The 24765-nt window shown below is 39.3% G+C and overlaps 1 protein-coding gene across 3 annotated transcripts in view; it reads right to left on the bottom strand.

The window, feature by feature from the left end:
* The window catches only part of TMEM132C (transmembrane protein 132C), a 203204-nt gene extending 185262 nt beyond the window's left edge, over window positions 1–17942 (bottom strand). Inside the window, exon 1 of one of the 3 annotated variants that reach the window (XM_040577124.1) lies at window positions 16583–17228. In XM_040577124.1, coding sequence (XP_040433058.1) covers window positions 16583–16679 — 97 coding nt within the window. In that variant the 5' untranslated portion in view covers window positions 16680–17228. Of the gene's footprint in view, window positions 1–16582; window positions 17229–17754 lie in introns of those variants that run through there. The other 2 variants (XM_040577123.1, XM_040577125.1) reach the window with 2 other exon arrangements.
* Between the last annotated feature and the right edge of the window lie 6823 nt (window positions 17943–24765).

The raw sequence follows: 24765 nt of genomic DNA on the forward strand, positions 1-24765 counted from the left end.
GTATCCAGAAACTCTGTAACCATTGAATAGACTTCTTAAAGATACCTCTGATTTTCTGTCTAAATACTTGATTCTTTCCTCTTACACAAAAAAAAAAAAAAAAAAAAAAAGAATTAATGGAGTGCCTTTGTGCCCTGTATCTGCTACCTTCTGAATGTTATTACCACCTTGACATTCAAAGAACAAAGTTTTCCTTACAGTCAGCTTTCCATGTAACTTCTTCCTACAGAAACAATCAGGAAAAACCATTCAAGAAAGTCTGCAAATAGGTTGTCTCTACTCCACTCTTGCCTTAAAGAAATGCATTAAATTAAGAACTGGGAGAGGTTCGTACAGTATTGACTTTCTTAGCAAACACAGGTCAGTACCATTTCTTCACCTTGAAGGCACTCAGCCTTTTCTGCAATGCTTTGAATCCTCTTTCCCTGGGAGTGGCAAATAACTTTAAGGGATTCTATAGATCTGAAATCTGTTGGGAAAAAAATGGAAAGTAATAAAGCAGGAAATGATAGAAGCCTACACAGATTAATTCCACTACATTTAGTTGTTTAAATGAGGTGCTCTTTCAGCTCTCCCTATAATCAATGAAGAGGCTTTATCTCACCTGAAACATACTGAAAGTCATCCTATGAATGTGCTTCTAAATCAGAGATACTTCTGAAACTACTCAGAGCACATGCAGCAAGCCAGAAAAATGGCCCCACTTAACTTTCCTAGTTTATAAGGAAGCATAGCTTTGATTTTCTTTGTCCTGCAGTCTGTTCAAGGACTAATGAAGAGAAGCCAAAAGGTCACAGGTCCTTCTTCCCATTACCTCTGTGGCTGCTAAGTTTCCAAAACACGCACTGTTTGAAGTGGGTTGTATTGAGGGTCCACCACCATCCCCTGAAGATGCACCAGGTATTCTAACGTTCTTCCACTGAACTTTTCACTTCTGTTTTCTTTTGTTTCCACACATCGTTTTCTGTGTGGAACTGTCAGCTAGTGAAATGTAAACAAATATTGACTTATCCTATGCCAAGACACAAGTCACTTGAATGTCATTAAAATAAAAACATTCAAGTTCATCTACTCACTTGGAGGAAAAATATTGCTAAGTAGTTATCACGTATAGATATGTTGAAAAGTTACCTGAGAAACCTCTACTAGTTTTCTGAAATATTCCAATAAGCCAGATCCAAACACTTTCTTTATACTCTTTGCACACTAATGCTATCAGTATTTGATCAAAATAGAACTGCTCGAGTTGATAGCTTTACTTAACGGCAAAGGTTCTTTGAATCATGACATGTCTTTCTGATGAAAGTGGCACTGAAATAGTCCAAGTTCAAATCCATTCCCATGTACGAGGGTCTTTCTTTAAGATTCTTACTCTTTTTCCACAGCTTAAGATGTTGGCACTTCATGAATCAATCTCAAAGGATATTAAAAGCAGCAGGAATAGCCTACAATGAGCCAGAAGGTTTCTTCACAAAAAGAATGTTACATTTGCCAAGTAAAGCACTAAAAAAAGTAATAAGGAAATCCAGACTTTAACTTAATTCATCCCCACATACATATGCATTAAGATACGGCCTTTAATGACATATTCTTTCTTCCAAATAACTTCTTCCTACGGCTGAAAGAATAGACAGCTGCTCACCATTTCTTTACCATCATGTATAACCTATACACTAATTCAAGACTATTTGAAGTGTTGCACAGAATTATTTCTATTCCAATAAGCTTTTCTTGCTACTATACAGAGCATATCAGAAATATTAATAAAATTACTTGCACAGCACTTTCCTAGAACAGAATTTTCTATAATTTTTAAGAGTGTGAACTGCAGTACTGCTAAATTAGTAACTAAACTCAGAAGTATCTGCTAATACAGACTCCTTATTTAGAAAACTTATGGCCTGATTTTCTGAAGAATACAGTATTAGCATAAGTTCAGAGTAAATCTCTCGCTTACTTTAAGGACAGCTCTTTAAAAAAAAAAAGTATGAAAAGATAATGTACAAATCTGTTTTCTTTCCAGCATCACACTAATGCTGTGGCAGGAACAAGAACATAATACAACTCCCCAGAGCCCTACTAAACTCCTTTAACTACCTTTATCTTCCTACAATCTTTGCTCCTTCCATGAGCTACAAGCTAACCTGCAAACTTGTCCAGCTACAGTAAATAAAGACAAAGAAGGGATTCAGAAAATGAAGTCCTGAATGCCAAGGGAAGTTTCTGAGTAGTAACATAACATGCTCTGAACCATATAACCCCTACCTATCTCCATTCTGTAGCTTGCATTTGGCTCATGAGCCACTCATGTGGTCTTCCTGAGGGGCTACTGAAAATATTCCAGGACATTGTCACCGAGTACAAAAAATAACAACAAAACAGTGACAGCCACAGAGGCTATTTATACTCTGAAATACCAAAGTTCCTCTCTGTCTAGATAAAGAAGTTAAACCCATGCTGAGCCTGCTATATCTACACACCTTCTGCTTCTGTAACAAATGAAGCAGAAGTCCACAGACAATAACCGCCTTCAAAACAAAATCTGGGATTTTTTCCCAGGAAGCTATCCATCCTGTGTATGAAATGAGACAGCAGACCTGCAGATAACCACCTGTTCCTTAGCTCTTGTCATGCCCCAAGATTGCTTCCTCCCCCTTTTCTGCATGAAGTGGAAAAGAGGAAGGAGGCATTCTGAGAGCACACAAGAGCCTCCCTGGCTCCACAGCTTTTGCCCTGAAAGGTGGGGCTATGATGGCTTATGACAGTCAAAGGGAATCATCCCCAAGAAAACACACGTCACCTTTATCTGAGATGCAGCGTGCTCCACAAAGACAACATTCTCAAAACAACACAGAATTGAGAGGGTGGCAGCTGAATTAAGAACAGACTAGACACAATTTTCAGACTTAGAACTCTGTCAACTTTGAATAGATTATTCATGGAATTAACTCAATAGTTATATGGCTTCACAAACATTTTTATCCCTATTTTTATGTGTGTTTTTTTTTTTTTTTTTTAAACGCAGGGACGTGCTTGCAGGAGTTGTCTGCAGTCATGAATCTTAGTAAAAATGAATGCTAGCATTCATACATCATCATCACTTCAGAAAGAGATTACAGAAAACACCATTTATCTTTGCCTCTAACAGTGAAAATCACAGGATTTCACCCAAGTAGATCTGCTCATGGAAGTGATTCTAATTGGCTAGAACTCAATTTCTAGCTGGCTTTGTTCTTGGAAACAACTGAACCACTTCACAGAAACTTTCTCAAATCAGTCAGAAAATATGCAGCATGGAAAACTTCAGCTAAAACAGTTACAGCTTGAGAAAGCCCCATTTTAAGAAGGTATTATAGCAAAGATTGCTAACCAATTAATCTAAATGTCATTTTCTGATATTCAGATAACATTGTGACTAAACTTGATTTTTAAACTACCAAATCAGGCCAAAAACTAAAAAAATATTATTTCCCTGACTTTTTTACTATAGTACCAATCCATTAAGAAATATCACATATGCAACGAATTAGACCACAGACCTTTCATCTCAAACTGCTTTGAAATGTTGCTTACTAAACCCACTAGAGTTAGTTTTTCCAGTGAAGAAAGATTTCTTCACTAAGTCTTCACATTCTGAGTAGTCCATGTGTTTTGCATTTTCTGTTTCTCCAAAATTATTTCCTTAAAGCTTACGCTATTTGATTTCAGTTTTAGTTTTAAGTTATGATTGGGGGGGAAGCAGGCAGAAAGGCAGAAATGCATATTCACCCTACATGCATATATAGTGCTATTTACATTGTAGCATGTTAGAATTTAAATTTCAATATAAACCCAAAGATGTCTTCAAAAATTAATAGAAATTAACAGAGGCTGGCAACCCACAACTTACTTTCAAGAGGGTGGAAGGTTGGATGGGATATGTCAGTGACAGCTTTAAATATCCAAACCCCTAAGAACAGAACAGGTTACAGAATGTGAGCTTTCCAGCTATGCCCTCTAACATTTAATGCAAAGAAATACTAACGGTTGCTTTGGTTGTACTTTGTTTCTACCAGCCCCCCTTTCATATCACTCAGCTATTCCAGGTAGAAAGGAACACTAACATCCAGGAGTACCGAGAGCGAGTTGAAGCCAGAAAGCACCACATGAACAATTAGTCAATAAAGCCATAGATAAAGTAAACAGCTGTTGTGCTGACAGAGCTTCCACCAAAACGTCAGAGCTTCTCTCTGTGCCTCCTGAAGCCCTGTGCAAGGCTACAGCAAGACATAGGATAGAATAACTGAGAGCTCTGGGTACATTTTACTATGTTAGTTTTCACCCAAAAGAAAAAAGAAAGCAAGGATAAGTACATTTAACTTGACTGTTACAAGTAAAGGAGTTTATCTGGATTAAATATCTTCTGAATTATTTGAACACAGATGCCAATGAGTTGTTTTAAACGTTCTCCCGTGAAGGACACTGAAACAGTGTTTTTCAAACAGTATTTACCACTTATAAACAGACTAATTAACAGAAAAATATTTCCAAAATCGTTTCAACTCTGACAGGGTCTAGCAGTGCCAAATGAGATCTGGCATCTTGAACTAGTTCCCCTCTTCCAGCAAATGAATATACGTAAATGCTGCAAAAGAATACAAAACTGTTCTTTGCCCATGAATAGCACTAAAAATGTCCTCTCCATCCAATCTGTTTCACTTCATAGGGAGAGAAATCGCATGGTAAAGTGAGGTATACTGCAGATACTGTACCTAGCAGCCATGAATTATTAGATGCATACAGAGCAATATACATGTGGGCTGAGATCTGGATGAATGGTAAGCCTCCTACTGAAATATGCAGAGCCAGGGTTTCACATGCAATGTATAGGGCATGAACAAGTGCCCATGGAGTAGAATTTGCTTCATTGCAAAAGAGCTAGAACTTGAGATAACAGCTTATGCCAGTGTCTGTAGTTATTCACATACAAGTTCTAACACTAAAATCGAATTTTTAGTTTCAGAAAAGTCCATTCACAAAATAATGAATTACAAAAAGTCGAGAGAAACTAATAAGCACTGGTGACCCAAGGCTTCAATTTGACATACTCTTCTCAAATGTTAAGAGGCTATGCACAAGAGCCACACAGTACAAGAAAGCTCAGAACATTGCTAACATTTAGATGAATCAAACTAACAGTGGTCTAAATACAACGTACGAAGATGAGACATCCTCTTCAGGGTCCAGGTCAGGATCCAAAAATGTAGAGGCACTCAGAACTGTAGGTTCAAGTCAAACTTCACAAATCTCTGCTACTAACAAAAGTGGATCCTTTTCCTCTTCGTGATTAAAACAAAAACAAATCAATATAAGTACTCTTCAAATAAACTGTTTGCATTTTATGACTCTCATGAACAACACTGCCTCAAGGCATGATTTTTACCTCAAACCAATTCTGGCATTACAGCACTACATGATCATGTTTAAATGTCATCTGATGATTCCTGTTAAAGTGTCACAGTTTTGTCACTACAGCTAATTTAATTCCAAATGAATTTTCAAAACCAAGACTAGAGTTCAATGGAAGCCTGAAGCTTTGATGAATTGTGATGCTTTGAGCCTGAAATACAGTAATATCCAAATTTAATCTGTTAAGTAGCCAAGGCATGGATCTATGGTTCTTTGAATAACTGTGTGTAATGTAATAAGGACCTTCCAGATGGACACTGCACTACACATCTTTCCAGATCAGCATTTGCCTTTCCAGACCATCACTCTCCTTTCATCCAGAGTATGTGATGCTCCAAATGAAAAAAAAACAAACACCTCACAATATACTAAACCCTACTGTTACACACAACTGGAAAAATTTGTTCCATTATTTTGCTGATGTTCCAAAGCACAATACGTTAACTTACAGACTCCATCTGGAAATATGACTAAGGAGTACATCCAGTGAATTGGTGAGTACCATCACGTGATATTGGTCTCATATCATGGTAGATATTTCTGGGTAAAATTGAAACAGTAATAATTCACATTGCTATCTAATCAATTGCAAAACTTGTAAAAACTTGCAATTTTACCTCAAAGAAAATATTTTTTTTCTACCCACATTATAACAGAAAGGTAATCAAATGCTTTAGTCATTCCTGTCTTACAGATGAAGAAATGAAATCAGAGGTTACCTAAGCACTCACATTTACACACACACAACTGGAGAGAGAACTAAGAACATGGGAACCCTGCTTACAATTTCTTCTTCCCTTTTCCCTCTAAGATAGAATGACATGAAGACATGTTAAACAAATATATAGAAAGACAGTACCTTAGTTCAGTATTCTTCTAATAGATTTTTCTGACATTATTATTGGGATGATTAGGAACAAGAGAGGCATAAAGTCATTTAAAGCAGTATCAGCTCAATAATATTTCTCACAAAAGACAGCCCTTTTTGAACACGTAAAAGAGGAAAATTAGAGTTACCTTGCTAAATAAAACACTTTTTAAATCGTAAGCTTTGTCATGAGAGTGAGATTCAAATATATACAATAAAGATACACCAGGACAGACAAAAGAGACTCACCAAGAACAATCACCAACTCATGTAATGTCACTTCAGCTTTTACAAGAGGAACAAGCTTTACACTTCTCTTAGGCACGTGCAGCTCCCTTTGAATATTCACTGCCAGACTGCCTGATGTAGAAATTCGCTAAGCAAGCATTTTATAGCACAGAAAATGTGGAGTCCTTTCTAGTCACGTTACCCATACTCTGCATAACTCAGATCCAAATCACAAATTACAGCTGTCCACAAAGAAAATCATCTTCTGTCTGATCGGTCCATTATTGGACACCAGGGGCAGTGAAACAAGATCAAGTATCAGAGTACCCACCAGAAGAGCATAGCAGATTTGAAAAAAATAAATAAATAAATTAAACTCATCCTTGAAAAGGCAGAAGTGCAAGTATTGACAACCTAAATTTACTAATATATTTGACAAAAGTGTAATACAAATTGTTCTTCTACAAAATTTTACATAAGTTTCATACAAAACAGAAGCCCTCCTCAGTTTTCATACTCACGCTATTCACATGCAGGTGTCCACCCTCCCTAAGGGGCAGCCAAATTCAATCTCCCTTTTCCTTGATGTTCTCATCAGTCAAAATTAAGAGGCACTGAAATGTCAATATTATATTACCTTCTCCACAGTAGTTATTTATTGTATTTGCTACTCTTTATTTCATGCCAGCAGAGTAATAAGTCATTTGATTCTACAGAGTACAAACAAATATTCTGGATCTTTCTACTGAGATGTGAAATTAAAAAGAAAAAAAATCAGTTCTTAAAAAAAATTAAGTCAGGTTTAAAAGATTAAAGATGGCTAAGGCATAATTGTGTTCTCTACCATAATTGTTTTCTCTCACCAACTGAGAAAATGCTGAAGATGAGTGCATGTACCAAGCATGCTTTAACTGCCCAATAAATACTGGCCATCGGTCAGGTTTCATTGTCCCAGCACTGGTCCCACTGCATTGTACAGTGATTGTACAAGTAATTCAGTTGCAGACCACAAGAATTAAAGTCGTGAATTAAAACAGAAAACAGCTGGGCCCAACTCCATACCCACTGATGGCAACAGGAAGTTTCTGCCTGATTACAACGGGCCTTCAACGGGCCTTGGGACAGGGCGACATGGCAGCAGGCCTGCTCCCTATTTGTCTAATGGTTTCCTCTTCATATACACCACATCACTTCACAGTCCTTTACTACAGGAACTCATTCCACAACCCAGGATCTGACAAAAACATGCTAGCAGCTGTGCACTTTTATACCCATTCTGCTCAAGCCTGAGTCCTTCTTTCCATCAGAAAGTGACCTAACCCTGCCCATGCTCCCTGATACATTTCTGCTCATTCTGTCATTCCCATCCCAGTCCTGAGACGTTTCCTTACACAACCTCCATCTTGTTCTGAATGTTTCTGCCTTTTTGCAGGCCCCCATCCTAACCTCCTCCCCCACACCACCTTCCACAATCAGACCCTTCCCTCTGCTTCCAGTCTTCTTCTTCCTCACCCAAATACCTGACTCTCTCCCATCTGTCTCCAGACTGATTCTTGCCCTTGCTAGTTTTCAGACCACACTTTCCTGCGTCATTCTCCTTCTGCTCACCTTGCTTCCCACCTTAAACTCTTGTTTTTGTTCTTCCTTTATTCCTATGAAGCAATTTCATCTTCCAGTAAGTCCACCCTGCAGCTAGGAAGGGGGACAGAGCATTGGGAACACAAGGATGGACAGCGACCCTACCCATACCTTACGCTTTGCCCAGCTCAGACTTCTCTGCAAGGAAAGTAGAGCTCATTCCTATCATGTTGTAGGCCTAGTGCAAGGCAATTTTCATAGCATTTAACTGTAACGATGCAACAAATTTTTCCTTGTTGTGTGCAAATTCATTCTTTCAAGTATTTCTGACTTGACATCCCATCAAACCAACCTCAGACTTCTTTCAGTGATCTCACAAGACCCCTTTCCTGAGGAGTTTCATAGGGGTACGAGCACTTCTCACAGAAGAGGTCAGCAACTATTTTTAAACAAAGGAAAATCCACACTACCCCTCCTCTCCCTCTACATAGCTCTGTTTTGTAAACCATTGAACTCTTGGCTCAAGTTTTGGAAAGAAAATTTACTCAGTCTGAAGCAGATGCTTGGCATGGAATATTTCAGCTGAAACAGTTAATGACTGGAAAACTTAAATTAAAACCAAACTCTTTTAATGACAGTTTTAATAACAAGCAGTGCTACTAGTCCTGATAGTAATAATAGACAAAAAAAAAGTTGTTGATGGGGGGTTTTGTTTTTTATTTTGTCCTTAATTCAACAAAACAATTTAGTCATCAAAAGCACATTCTACCTGCGTGTAGAAATGGCACTATATTAATGTAAACATCACTTATTTATATAGGATCAACAAGAGAAAAAACACCCAATACAAAAAAAAAAAAAAAAAATCAAAGCTGCGTGGTTCACCAAGTGTTCACTCTCTAACCTCTCAGCGCTTAATATCCTGCATTGGATATATAATGTAAGCAATTCCCATAATCTCTTCTCTTACTGTGTTGTCACATGAACAAATTAAAGCCATACTGCTGTAAGTGTTAGGCTGCAGTACTGTAATCACTTAAGCCATTTCCCCCCAACTTGGGCCTATCTTTTTTTTTTTTTCCTGCTATTGCTTATACAAGCAGTCAGTTGATCCCACGGTGATACAAACTTGCCCTTTATGAAAAAAATATTGTATGTGCTTTATCTCCCTGAAGCAGCTTAGAGAGGAATGCATGCCAGTGCTGGCACAAAAAGAGGGTTGTTCAGTTTGGGCAAGGGCAGAAACCTGGCAGCACCAATTTACATTGGCTCAAGCTGGTGAGGAACTGTACCCTCAGGCAATACAACTGGTTGGAAAATGGAATTTCACAAGGACAGAAACTGTAACATTTTGAAGTTTGTTTTCATTCTCAATGGGAAGAAAAAAGTTAAATTGTTATGTGAAGGTAAAATGCTTTTCAGAAGACATTTGAATGACAAATCCTTTCATAGTAGTCATATCGAGCTGATTCATTTCTGCAATATGAAAACAATAAATATTATTGAAAAATACTAATGATGTGCTCTTGTCCTGGTTTCAGTTAGGACAGAGTTAATTTTCCTCCTAGTAGCTGGCAGGGTGCTATGTTTTGGATTAGGATGAGAAGAGCGCTGATAACATGCTGATGTTTTAATTGTTGTAGAGCAGTGCTTACACCAAGCCAAGGACTTTTCAGCCTCTCTCTGTCCTGCTAGCGAGCAGGCTAGGGATGCAGCAGAAGCTGGGAGGGGACAGACCCAGGACAGCTGACCCAAACTGGCCAAAGGGGTATTCCATACCATCTGACGTCATGCTGAACAATATATAGGGGTGGCTAGCCGGGGTGGAGGGGTGGCTGGCTGCTCGGGGATAGGCTGGGCATCGGTCAACGGGTGGTGAGCAATTGCATTGTGCATCACTTATTTCGTACACATTATTACTATTAATACTATTATTATTATTATTATTGTTGTTATTCTTTTCCCTGTCTTAATAAACTGTCTTTATCTCAACTCACAGGCTTCACTTTCCCGTTTCTCTCCCCCATCCCGGAGAGGGAGGGGGGAGGGTGAGCGAACGGCTGTGTGGTGTTTGACTGCCAGCCGGGCTAAACCACAACAGCTCTATATAGTATCTATGCTCTTGTCAATTCATATTTGAATACTTTTACTAGAAGTAAAAAAAAGTGTGTTTGCATCTAAATTTTGCTTTGATAATTTTTAAAGGAAACTTTCAAAGTAAAAAAAGGAAACTTTTTACCCCTTACTCCCCATTTTGTTTTGTAATTTTATCAGTTTTTAAAGTATTTTTGAAGAAAGAACAGTTCAGCTGATTTATTTTTTTAATCAAGCGAAGAAATAAAGCAATTACCTAAGCAATACAACATTAGATGTATCATTGTAGATACATTTCAACATCTGTGATTCTATGTTGCAGTTAAAGAGCAGAATCTAGTGGACCAACCCCTCTGTTGCATCAGTATCAGGGGATATCAGCTTACCGTTCATTTACTTAAGACTTCCTCTTCATGCACAGAGAAGCTGACTTTTACATGTGCTCAGGAGACCATTAAGGACTTGTTCTATTCAAGAGCATAAGCTTCTTTTAAAGTGACTTTCCAAAAAAGAGAAGTTCTCCCCCCAGATTTTATTCTTATTTAAGTTCAAAGTTTTCACACAAATGTCAAATCCCTCATCATTATATTGTGACTTAGTTTGCCTCAAATTATTGAAAAGGCTAATTCACTTAACAATTCCGTCTTCCCTCGCAGCAAGTTTGCATTTCCCAATCTTAAACTATACAACAAAAAGCAGCGAACACCCAAATGCTGGTAGCAACAGAAATTAACGAATAGAATAGCACTCTGCTAAATTTATGATAAAAATATGACACCATTACAAAATATTAGTGTCTTTCTACAAAATCTCACCTTCAATAAAGTTTGTAGAAGACAGCTGAAAATGCTGTATGAGAGGAAACAACAAAAAAGGTGCTTGACCTTAGGCATGACACTTGTAGCACCACTGGATGATAAAATCAGATTAAATTCTTACTACAGTACATAATAAAAGCAGCGTTCAATTAAGGAGACTCATCTAGCCATTTACATCTGTCAAGCTGCTGAAGCTGCAGTCGTAAAAGAACACTTTTGATAATGACAGTGGAACTATGATTAGTATGATCTGTGTTATTCAAGCAAAAGAAGTGCCAGAAGAGGTTGTCTCCGCACACGAAGTTACTGACCCAAGATGTCAGTGATGCAATAGTAAGACATTAGCACATTTCTGAAGTGTAGTGGCAAAGAACCACTTAGTCCAAATGTACTTCCCTAAAGAAAAATTCAGCTAATTGACCAGTGGTGCAAATATGCCTATAATTTTAGTGATGGGGATGACACTTTGTTTATGGAATTCAAGCTCAATAGATTAATATGTTTTAGAACAGCAAAGAAAATAGAAGAGTAAACTTGCTGGGTCATTTCACTAGATAGAACTGAAAAGAAAAACGGTGACCTGAGGCTGTGTATTGACCCCAAAAATGTGAACAAATAGATAAAGAGAGAGTATTTCCATTTACTAACTAAAACAGATACAGGCTTTACTGGAGTAAAATTATTTCCCGAGCTAGATGCATCCGCAGGCTTTTACCAGATACCTCTAAGTGAGAAGACTGCAGAAGCTATGAACTTTCAATGCACCATTTGTCCGTCCCTGTTTCAAAGGGGTCACATCTGTCACTAGAGCCTGAGCCAGTCCACAGAACACAAAACAGTACAACTGCTTGAAGAGCTGAACACTGTGAAACTGTTTTGCTAGGGTACTGAGTCTGCAAGGAAGGCTGAATAAAATATAAAGGACTCAGGCCTGCAAGAGCAAGTCAGGACAAGAGCTTGACCTAGACAACGGCAAGTTTTCTGGCCAGTAAGTTATTGCATATCACTATGAAGGACAGAGCACCCAAATTTCAGTCAAACACCTAGAGTTAGCATCTTATAGCATCACAGATTATTTTCTGTATTTGTATCACTGTAGCATTTAGATATTAAGAACTAAAAACATCTCCTGGAGAAAGTGGCCAAACCAGGATCAAAAACTAACAAACCAACAACAAGACGAGCACAGTGAACAAGAGCCCAGGAAAGTAAGAAGGAAATGACTGATCAATGTTCAGACAGCAAGGCAGCGGTATTCCTGACAGTGGAGGCAGCACCTGATTCCTGCTAAACAGCTTTCCTTTCACTAAATCCACTCTCCTCTTTGGCATCAAATCCACCCCGTACACACTAAACGTCTCCTTCAAACTGATGGGTGAGTTATTTTTGTCATTCACCCACAGTGTGTTTCCTTTCTGTCTTACATCCTCAGTTTAGCTTTTTAGTATCCATATTAGATGATTTTCTATAGCTGTCTTTACACACTTCTTTGAAGTTCTCTCAACTTGTTACTATATTACTTTACCTCTTTTATCATGCCGGGCTTTTTTGTCTCTCTCACAGCAGCTAGAACACATCTAAGTACCGCCTGTCAGATGTGAACTACTGCCAAAACTCCCAGTGTGGCAGCACAAATTGGCATGCAGCATATGATCAAATCTTAGAGTTTACCAAAAACTTGAAAATTAGAACAGGGCAACAAATCTGACACCTCTTCTGTGGTGTGGTCACACACTGAAGATTTCAAACTTTCATTTACTTGTCTCCAGACTAACTGCCTTGAAGAGACATGACCCTAACCACAACTACGAACAACAGCTCTGATATATTTACTGCAGAGGGGCATTACCTTGAAAACCCTGCCTAGGAAAGTTTGTATGCCAACACTTCTAACAAGTTTACCATTATTTATAGAGCTTCTAGCTATTCATTACAAGGCAACTTTTCAGTGGTGCTGAACCACTGCGTCACCAGTAGTGTTCAAAAATGCAGAACTAAACCCCAACTCTCGATAAAATCCATATTCTTTAATCTCAGTGAACATGGCTTACCATTGCTTACTAATATTTAGCAATTTAAGAAAACTTAATGCTGTGCTGTTCATTATTTGATTTCATACAAGTGAAAGTTCCACAGCTGGCACCGATACTTAGCTCCACAATTCAGGAGCCAGCTACATATTATGCATTAGAGAAATGATTACTGGTATGACATTTATATCACATGGTCATGCAATTAGACACATGCTTGAACAGACATTTATAATACAACTGTTGCATATTTCACTAAGTACAGTGTCTAATAAACCTTAAGATCTGCTATTAAATATGAAAAGTCAGAATATTAATAGCACTGTCTACATTTTGACAGTGTTATATCTTAGATTAGTCACTTAAACCCTGTGCAGTTATAATTTAACTTAATGCAAGTCCCTGCTGTGTTCTTAGCTACTGCTAACATGATGAAATTGAGAAAGAAAATATAGGAAGCGTTCCATAACACCGAGGTATGTCATGCTATTGATCTTCCAAAATAACGTACAAAAAAGCCACCTAACTGCTTGAACAATTTAAAATTGGAAGAAAATAAAATTCACAATAAAGAGCTTCAATCAGTTCCCACATCACTAACTAAAACAAGATCTCATTACATGATTTTGGTATAACCAATAGCAGAGCCAAACCAGGTGTTACACCAACCTCTGGATGCACAACTGTGCCTGCATTTTTGTACAAAGGCTATTTGAGCACCTAAAATTCCTGTAACTCTATGCAGATGTAACATCTGCTCATGTTCAATACTCTCTTGCATGCACGTACTTCTCACACAAATGAATCAATCCTCTAGCTCTACATCCCCAAACTCATTTTCAGGACTTAGAATTCTGTATTTCTAGTTTCTACTGTTCTGTTTTAGTTCACAGATAATACAGCACAGAATTCCCAGTTGTCTATGCATTATACAATGAAATAGAGCTGTACACTTGCCTTTACACTTACGGTCCAATTCTAGAAAACAATTAAAAATATCTAACTTCAAGCTCGTGAATACCTCCTATTGGCTATAAAGAGGCTTAAGCACATGCATTAGCACTTTGCTGAAAAGAGGTCATTTCCTGAAAGGAATATATATCCACTTGGGATTTACTTGTGTAAATATGATTTCACACGCACTCTCCACCTAGAGAACAGGCATCCAATAATCTGTATGTAAAGCATGCGCGTGTACCTAAATGCGAGAACACTTTTGCATGCTGACTTTTTATACATCCTGGTTTGACTAGAGGCATGGCTTAAATTAAATGCCAAGCTTCTTTCCTGAGATTGAATGAATTAACATTATTAGCCTGATAATAACCACAGCATAATGGCACACTGAGGCCTAAGGCAACATTTCAGGCGAATTTTCTTAGAAATTCAGGCCTGATAGGAGATGCTAATGAGTTCAGAGAAGTAAATATAGCTCTTTAAATAGCAAATGACAACTTGTCTATAATAGTAAGTTTCTCAGCACATTTACAAACGTTTTCACTTGTGAGCTATAAACTGACTTTCATTTAGTTGGACTTTGGCTCTCAAGAACAATCACTATCCTAACACACCAACCAAAGGAGTGCAAATACACAAGGGGGGCGCAAATGAAATGCTTGTTAAGGCCTCACAAGGAAACCATACAAACACGTTATTTAATAAGTTTAATTAACCGGCTCTTTTCTAAACCGTACTGTGCCTAGCAATGCTGAGAGGCAAATTCTCTGCTCAGAAGCTCTGCTTTTCTTCCCTGAAGGAAAGTAATATTTTCTCTTTTATTCCCAAAGAGCGCAGCCCAGCAACTCCTAGCAGCTGCTGCTGGTAGCAGCTGGCTGTGGCACCACTGCTGACTTCTTTACAGCACGGCTGAGTCAACGTTGACCCAGGTTCCAGCAAAGAGAAACAGCTTAACGAGGCTGGGTTGTTTATAACCTCTCACTGTAGCACTTTCTCCCACCCTTAAGAAGCAGCACCTACATATTTCTCTCGTAAAAATATTTTCAGACAGAAAGTGTCCATATATCAGTGCCTAACTCTATTAAGAGTAATGCAAATGCTTATTGGAGAAGATGCATTTGTGACTGTAAAAGCTGCACGGCAGAAGAGAAATATTGCCCTAGAAAAAAAATGCCAAACCCTCCTTACAAGTCTTAATCTCCTGCAGACTCTGAAGGTGAGCATGTGCCTAATAGGATTCTCACCTCCAGACTGCAGCAACCCAAACAAAACCCCATATTTCAGATTCTTCACATCAGCACTTTCACAGCACATTGAGTCACTTGGATGTCCATTAGTTTTAATGTACTATACTAAAATGACTGGCATTAAGAGGCCATGCAATTTTCTGCCAAGTACTCTGCTTTCCCTACCAAGAGCTTACCACAGTACCAAGTACTCTGTTTTCTCTCTGTTTTTCTTGGGTGGGAAAAGATTTACCACCAATTCTACCTTTGTTTCGCTTGAGATACTTCTCTACACATCCTGGCTGCCTCTCCGTGCAACCACCCTGAGAAAGAAGTCAGCAGGGCTGGACCAAACTGAACAGTGAAGAGTCCTATTAGTAATCTCCTTATGTTAGCCAATTAGCACCACTAATAACAATGGGAATAAGAGCAAAATATATATTTCTTATTGCCCAGGGATGACCACAACAGCTGGAATTGCAAAGACCTTGACAAGTTTCCATCTCCCCGAAAGGCAAGGGGTAGGTGCTGTGTTCAGATGTCCACAACTAACGTGGTCTGAGCACGGTCACCAGACATGGAGACACGGCAGTCACCTATAATTCTGCATAGAAACCTGTTTGGATCCCACCCAATTTGCATCCCCGAGTCGCTTTAGAGCGGACTTGCCTTTGTCCAGGCGACTCCGGCCCCAGAAGCCCAGTGACCAGAGGCAGCAGCAGACCACCCAAATGACCTCCTGCGACCACAGCCCACAGCTGGCCCCGTAACCCAGATAACGGCCACCTTGCCCAGCCCAGGTAATAGGGCTTCTACCCGTTCTCTAAAGCTATCCCTGTACAACTCCCGTTTCATTTAAAGGATGCTATTCCACGATCTTAACACTGCCACTGCTCCTCTGGTGCCTCGGAGCTTTCCCCGCTGCCCGTCCTGTCCCACGCTGGGCCCGAGCCCCCTCCCACGCAGAAGGGCCCTTTGCTCCAGGGGGATCTCCGAGATGTGTCTGAACACACCATCACCGCCGAGGCAGAGAGGAAGGAAACTTTCCCCGTTTCCCATTTCAGCCAGATGCAAGCTCGCAAGGTTCTCTCCCATGCACATAAACACGGGGATGGGAGAGAGGGGGGCGAAACTGTAAGACAGAGGAGAAAGAGAGAGGATTTTAAAAGGGAAAATAAAGACGGGGAGAGGAGATAAAGGAAATAACGAGGAGAAAGGAGAAAGGAGGAATTGAGCCCACACGCCGCCGCGGCGGAGAGCGAGCGGACAGCCTGAGGGGCTTCACCCAGCTCAGCCCGAGCGCAATCGCGACCACCCCGCGGCCCCCCCGCTTACCTCCGCGGAGCAGGGCCGCCAGGAGCAGGCTGCGGGCCGCCCGCAGCGGGCTGAGAGCCGCCCGGCGGGGCACGGCGCCGCGGGCAGCCCCCGCCATGCCGCCGAGACGGGGACACGTCCCGGGAGCGGCTCCGGGAGGCTCGGCCGCCGCCGCCCCGCTAGCTCCCCCGGCTCGCCATCGCCGCAGGCACACACCGAGACCCCGCTCAGCACCGCGGGGGGCTCCTGCCCATGCCGGCCCCTCGAAGCCCTGCCCCAGAGCCGGGGGGGGCGGGGGGGGGGGGGGAGCGGCTGCCGGGACCCCCGGCCCCGCCAAGGAAAACTTTCCGAGCGGAGGGGCTGGGTCGCCCCCCGGCTGCTCGCCGCTAAACACGGGCGCCCTTCGCTGCGGCTCCGCTTCCCGTGCCTTTATCTGGGGGCCGGCAGCAGACGCGCACACACACACAGACGCACTTTTCCCTGAGAGGAGGGGAGCCCAGCCCCGGCGGGGAGCGGAGGCGGTGACCTGCGGGCTGAGGGAGGACCAGCTCCAATCAGGGAACCCACGCGTGCACCGGGCAGCCCGCCCCCGGGGACGGGGTTGCCACCACCACTGTCACCACAACCACCACCATCACCACAGCCGGGGGACCCACCCCCGGGAGCGGGGCATGAGGGACAGGAGAGCCGCGGGCTGAGGGGGGAGCGCCCGGCACCGGGAGGCTGAGGGGGGAGAGCGGGAACCGGTAACGTTCCTGTCACGGAGAGCGCCCGCGGGAAAGCGCTGCTGAGGTGAGACCGCCACTCACAGCGCCTGGACTGTGAGGGGAGAAGAGGTTTGCCAAGGCAGGAGAGGAGAACCTCGGCCCGATGGGGGGCCAAGGGCAGAATGGAGGGGCAGGGCATCCGAATGAAGGCACCCCCGGGCCGGCTGGCCCTGGGGAATAGAGGAAGCCCCCTCAGAAACTATGGGCCGCCACTGACCTCACATCTTCAGTCCTCCCTTCTCAAGTCCAGGTATAGTGCCAGATATATTGAAAAGAAAAGAACATTACCAAAACAGGAAAGTTTACTACACACATACGCACCCCTCCAGAAAGGGCAAAAGGGATGCATGACAGATTTTGATCACGTTGGTTTGCATGCTGTGCCATTACAGCCCACCACTAGTCCGTCAGAACTGCTCAACCCACCTGGATTTCACCCATCTCCAGCCCAGCCTCTCACACTTCCATTTCCTTCTGCATAGTTTCATCTTCTAAACATAATTCTCACACCTCATCTTTATTCCCATCTTTTAACTTGATCCAGATAATCCAGCAGGTATCTTTTCTGATATTTTACTCATAATAGAAAATATTGAGTGCAGAAATCCCCGAAGCAGGGAACAACCTACCTTCTGCTTTTGTCTGAGAAATTAGGCCCTCATTCTTCAGATGAAGAGTCACAGCCAGTCAGCTATGACTGGTTAATAAGCTAAAATTAGTGAAGTTCTCTCCATCTGTGGTCAGGTAGTGAACAGGTATCAAAGTTTATCATTAGATATTTTTCTAAATAAAGTGAATAAAGCATGTCTATGCTAATTCTATAAAGCCTATTGTTTACACAAGACATAGTTCCCAATTTGATAAGCCAAGAAAAACTACTTTAAAATAGGGACTTCTGATGAGGAAGTGATGATGAAGGAGCATGCCTGGGACTGTTATGGTTTACATGATTTTATTGTCATAAAAACAGCTGATTCAAATAGAAAAAAAAAAAAAAAAAAAAAAACTAATAGCAGCTAGTTCAAATACATTAAAAAAAAAAAAAAAAGGAAGAAAGTATATCATATGGATGCAATCCTAAGAGAATTTTTTCACAGGAATGTAAAGAAACATTTCTCAATGAAAAAATAATTCAAACATGTAACAGCTATAGTCTTTTCTGCTTGATTGTAAATTCTGTAGACACTACAAATACTTGTTAGAGGTTTTAAATGTAAGAATCCCGCAGTCAACAGTAAAACACAACAGCTAACAAGCATTTATATCCTGTCTACACTTGAATTTGTAGATAATGTGTATACACAATTCATCTGATTTATAACAGAAAGCAGATACAGTCAAGACAAAAGCCTTTCCAAGGCAACTTTTACCAAGGGACCAAAAAACAATGCAATCATCATTCATAAACTACCAACATTTGTTTTCTTTAAATTGCAAAGAAAATTTCAACATAATGTAAACTAGAGGGAATATGAGATTATTTGGAAATATTGACATGTAGGATTATGTGCTATTTATCATATCCAAACTGGAGTGCATATAACATTATTTGCCTAAAATGATCTGAAGAAAATTTTGGAAATTCCATATAGAACCCATTGGCAGCGACTTTCATGGGTAAGAAGTAGAAGTATAGAGATGTCTAAATATAATAGATTTTGCTACAGCTGTCATTATTCCATTGAAATTTGATTTCTTGTCATTGTAGATGCAATATTTTGGAGCCAAAATTGTCAATAGAAGCTATGCCTAAAATCATTTTTTTAGGCTAGTATGTTCCCTTCAGTAAGCATAAGGAAATATAGAACATTCTCAGGAACAAATAGAATGTGACTTGGCCAAAGCTGACTTCTTTCTTAGGGTCAGGCAGACTCCTAAATTTTTCAAAAGTGTCCTTCAAGCTGAAAATGCTACCTACATCAAGGTCTCTCACCAACCCCTCTTTAGATTTTGTCAACCACAATGTTGAAGTCACATGCCAATTCACTGATGCAAGCTGAAAAATGAAAGCAGAAAAAAGAATGCATCAAACCAAAGCACATATTGCAATGTGCAGATAGCAATTGATAGGGGAACTCTAAACCCATGTGCAGAAATTGAGATATTTTGTACAATTTGTATTTTCAAGGTGCACCTGCTGCATATGCGGAAGTTCTGTATGGTAAATGTATCTCACCGACATTTCTCAGGCAAACACATGATCATACACTTTGAGGAGTAACATATTGTGTAGGTAACTGAACATTAGAATAGGTACTCACAGCTATCCCATTTGCTATTTTGTTGGACAATAAAAAAGCTATAAGTTTGTCTCATACCGAGCACAGAGATATGTAACATTCATCATAAAAAGGAAAATAGTTGAAGTACAAGATTTTTCACATTTTTTTCTTCATGTTCATTTTAAGACAAAAAAAAGGGCCATCTTTTGTGCTATGTAGACTTCCAATAACAAAATAAAATCACAAACCCATCAGCCAGCCCTAAGACTGCACTTCAAGCAAAAGTTTGTCAGAAGGAATAATCTGACAGAACTTCAGAAAGCAGATGTTGGGGTTGTGAAGTTGCCAGCAGTTTAACACTCGTGACTTAAGTGAGTATAATAGACATTACAGCCTGTGATCTCAGTTTTAATCAGTCTTTAATGAAAACTAATTTTTGACAAATACTCATTAATTTAGCCAAAAAACATAGGTTGTCCTTGATATATGTGAGTGGTTATGGATGTAATCATTTAGCACTAACTACGTCTACTACTTGAAGGCCTGTTAAGCTTGTTTGCTGTTTTAGCTAGCTACGTGTCGTTATCCTTGGCACTATATTATACATATGGTTTTGTCTATTCATGTGAATTTAAGGAAGGCACCTACTTTACTCCGTAATGTCTTTATGCGTATAACGAGACAATGATCTAAAAAGTTTTATAAAGTACATGGGCACATAGCTACATCTGTATTCTAGAATTCTTTAAAAATTAATAGAACTAGGTAAATAAATGATTTTCCAATTTATTGTGTACCTCTCTGCTCACAAATTGTTTGTAATTATTCAGAATTATACTTTTCTTAACTCATTTAATTTAAATATAGGATTTATTTTTAAATCCTTTGAACGGGGTTATGTCCAGTTCACTGCATCTATGCCAAAACTGCATTCTGTGTTGCTCTATGTATATAAGGTTCCAACAGAAAGTAAGGAAAGGTGGTACACCCCAACTCCTGCCAGACACCTGAGCTCACATAATGGAATAGAGTGAAAAAAATGTTCAGGATTTAGTTTTATGCCATCCTTGTACCTGGGTGCATTATCATCCCTCTTCTGTCTTCTATGCTTTGTGTTGCACGACTTAAACTAATTTTTTTATACTTCAATGTCAGCATTTCTCCTTGAAATAGATATGTAACTTGTATCTCTTACACTTATTCATTTGTGCTGCATGCAGACAGCATGGCATGGGTTCGTATTCAGGATATCTGAAATGTATCTCTCTATCACAGTGCATGGTGTTGTCATCTTTTTGGTTGACAAATGTTTTTATTAAGGCCTTAGGATCACAAGGCACTATTGCTTGCAAAAGGAACCATCTCACCTAGTTACTGTGATATTTTCTATTTATGCTTGTGACTATAAGCAATGTACACAATATGTATCCATTGCATGGGTCAAAAATTTGGGATGTCATGGGTGTGTGCTTTTCAGTCTTAGATCTGAAGAGAAGGCTTTTTTGACCTTGAAACGTAACTGAGGACATCAAATTTGAGGTATTCAAATCACTGATATAAAGGGATTAAATATATGGCTTTCTCTCTTACTATTCAACACTGTTGGCAAAATGAGGTAAACTTTGGGAACAATAGAGACAAAGAAACAGGTGGCTAACAGTTGTTTTAGGTATTTATTGTCTAATTCTATTCACAGATAGTTTAGTGAAGTAAAGGAAGTATCTTTCATCTGACTGCCAAATTTATGAGTGAGAAGCTTTAGGGAAACAGGTCCAGGAAAGAAACTACAAGGTAAAGGGAATATCATTTAAAAAAGGACATTTCCTAAAAGACATGTAGGATCTCTGAATCTTTTCTACATTTTAATTTCTGTCTGCAAACGCCTTACCTGAGACATGAGCTTTAGAAAAGTCGTGCCATCATGCATGACTAGTCATGCCAGATAGATGCAAATTTATTTTTCTGCACTTATATAATAAAGCGCTCTATGTTCATGCAAAAGCTTTTCCATAATTTTTAATAACTAAAGTTTTTGAAGAATCTGATCTTTTTTCTCCATGTGCTAAGGATCTCTATCATAATACCAGCTGTATCAAGTCAGAGCAAAAGTTCACCTGGCTTGTTTTTGACGGAGGCCAAAAGCAGATGCTTTGAGATGAGTACAAGAGTGCAAGTGTGCAGTGACAGTCTGTTCCCAGGCTCTGAAGATTTGAGGTTCAGAGAATTCCTGAGACAACAATCGTATCACTGTCTTTGATGGATTTTGCTCCTCTGAATTTTTCCAGTTGTTTTTGAACCCTTCTACATTTTAGATGGGTTCGATCCATAAAATTGGTATCTGTTCTAAGGCAAATAGCAGTGTTTTTATACATAAATAATGATGTTGTATTCCTTAATTTTTTGATTCAAAAACAGTGAAAAATATAGAACTACATATATAGTGTATATATAATAGTATAAATTTTGTTTTTCAAGATGTCCATAATTACAGTAAATACTCAAGTTACCAGTAACATTTGGGAGTATTAGCTTCCAGAAACATGAAATGTAAATACAACTTCATCATTTGTGGAAAGCAAATGTGAGCAGAATTTGAACAGAGTGAAAACTAAGTATTTGTTTTCATATCTCAAGCATTTGCTGAAATCCCTAGAAGCACTTTTTTTTTTTTTCTATTCTGTAATGTCTTTTTATTTCTTTGTTTTATCCAAGTGTTATAGCTCATCATAACTTGAAACTGCAAACTCTTGGGAGGTACCATGATGAACTAATTATGATCTCTAGATTCTGTTACAACAGAAGTCTATAAAACAGTAATACCTGTGTCTTATGTAGTTTTTTTCATGTGTATATCGTAGCATTTACATATGTGAATAGCAGTTGGAAAAATTTATCCACACATGTTTCTGTTCCCTCTTAGTTCTTCTCTTATTTTTCTATACACAAAGTAACATACATCAAAATATCTTGACAACCTTTAGATATATATATCATGAATAACTAGTACATTTTCTTCAATGTAATTTAGTTGTCTTAATATATATATACTAACTTAAGAAACAAATATTCTGTCAGATATAATGCATTTCAAAGGTGTTTGTAACTGTACCACTGCATATTTTAATTTGCTGGAAGTTAAGGCTTTGAAATACTCAAGATACATCTGTTGCAGGTTGCATTCTGAAAAAGGATAGCTACTTCAAAGTGCTGTGCCCAGGATAAATTGGTAATCCAGGTGAACCTTTTGACACTTAGTTTGAGTTCAACCATTACTTTAAACACGTGTTATCAATTATGGGACTCTAAAGCTGTATTCAACATACCAGATCTGTTGTGACAGTACATGGGAATGGTCATATTAATACCATATTCTCTGACAATCATAACTGAGGTGACAGCATCTGACCAGGGGTCAAGAGAAATATTTTTAAGGTGGATTTATTTAAAGCTTCAAGTTCTTCTGAGGGAGTTTTGTTCTAAGGTTTTGATTGATGGGGAGTTTTCCAGCTTGGCATTCGCTTTGCTGAAGGCGAGTGATTGCTTTGCAGTGCGAGCAGTGCCCCCTCGTGCATCAGCTAGGGCTGTCTGCATCATGCCACAGGGAAAAGCAGGAGCAGAAGGTAGACTTGTTATTTTTTCCAATGCATCTGGTACTCAAGAGCAGTAGGAAAGCGCCAAGTCTTGTTAATGTGGCATACAGATAAACAATATTCGGATCATTCTCTGATCATGATGGATTATTTGGTCATAACAAGCATATTATCCTTGCTTAATGAATGGAACATGCTATTTCTTCCTAGCCATTGTCAGTCTTTGATGCAGTACAATTAGCAGACGCTCTCATTTAATTACGTAGTATAATAGGACCTGAAATGCTGAAATTCAATCTTTCATATAGTTATGCTGCTTTTCAACAGTCCCCTAGGCTAATGAGGATAATGTTCTAACCTAATGCATATTATTTATAAAGAAAACATTGCAAAACAAATACAGTCTTACAGGAGTATAATACTTCAAATTGCTTTAGGAACTGTTTTGATGACTGTGGCCAATAACTGTTGTAAAATGGAGAAGATGCAATTAAGTAGTCCTAGTTAAAAAATAATAATAATCTAGCCAGGAGTAAGAACTTTATACGTTTCTTCTGTCTCTCTTTTTTTCCAAATCAAATGAAGGATGAATAGAATTGTAATGACATTCTAGATGCAGCTGTCTTTTAATACTGAGAATGCAGACTCTTGCTTGTGTTATGACAGATTTGTTTTTAAAAAACAGAATTAGGGAAACAAATCTAAAATAAATTAGGTGTCTAAAAGATGAAGATGGCCATGTGGACAGATTTTGCGGAACATATGCACATACTGTAGAGACTGTTGGAGTCTCTTAGCACTTCTGAATATCCCACAGACTTTCTTCTATATTATGACTTGTCTGTTTACTGTCAAGAACTTCCTCTAAGTGCTTTAATCATATCATAAATTGAAACATTTGTAGAATGAAACTTTACTTTGTGACTGTCTTCAGAAGACAAAGAAATTGTCAAAATTCACTTCAATATATTATGTTCACTCTTCATCCTTTTTGTTAGTTAATTGCTTAGTAGGCATGCAACAGGCTACGAAGTTCTTCTAATACCATATTCCAATTTTATTTAGAAACACTGAACCCACCTCAGATGTGACTCTTATGTCTCAGGGAGTTGTATTAGGTAGCCTCTAGAGGTCCTTTTCAATCTAATTTTTTATACGATCCTATCTCATGGTCTATGTGAGCCTGCAAATTGCCATGTTACTTTAGAAGAAATTTTTAATGAGAAGAAAAAGAAAGGAGTGTATTTAGGTGATAACTGTCCATGCTGAGCTCTCAGTGAATACATCTCCAGGCACATTCACATGAACATCAGGGTAGAAACAAAGGAAACCTGGCTTTACTTTGATTTGTAAGTGTCACCAGTCCCATAGAAATCACAGGCACTGACGGTAGAAGGTTAAAGTGAGGGAAGAATTTAACTCAAGAATCTTTAGTGAAGCAGGTCATTGTATCAATGGAGTATAATCAACCTTGAATATTTCTTGCAGAAACCACCATCACTGCCATTATCATGAAATTTTTAAGTAAAAACAATAGACACTATGATTCTACAGGTGAGCCACAGAGTATTTATTATGTTTCCATTAAATACCTGTGGTCTGAAGACCACAGTTTGTCAGTCTCT

This window comes from Cygnus olor, chromosome 17, assembly GCF_009769625.2.
Source record: "Cygnus olor isolate bCygOlo1 chromosome 17, bCygOlo1.pri.v2, whole genome shotgun sequence".
In the NCBI taxonomy this organism is placed as follows: Eukaryota; Metazoa; Chordata; class Aves; order Anseriformes; family Anatidae; genus Cygnus; species Cygnus olor.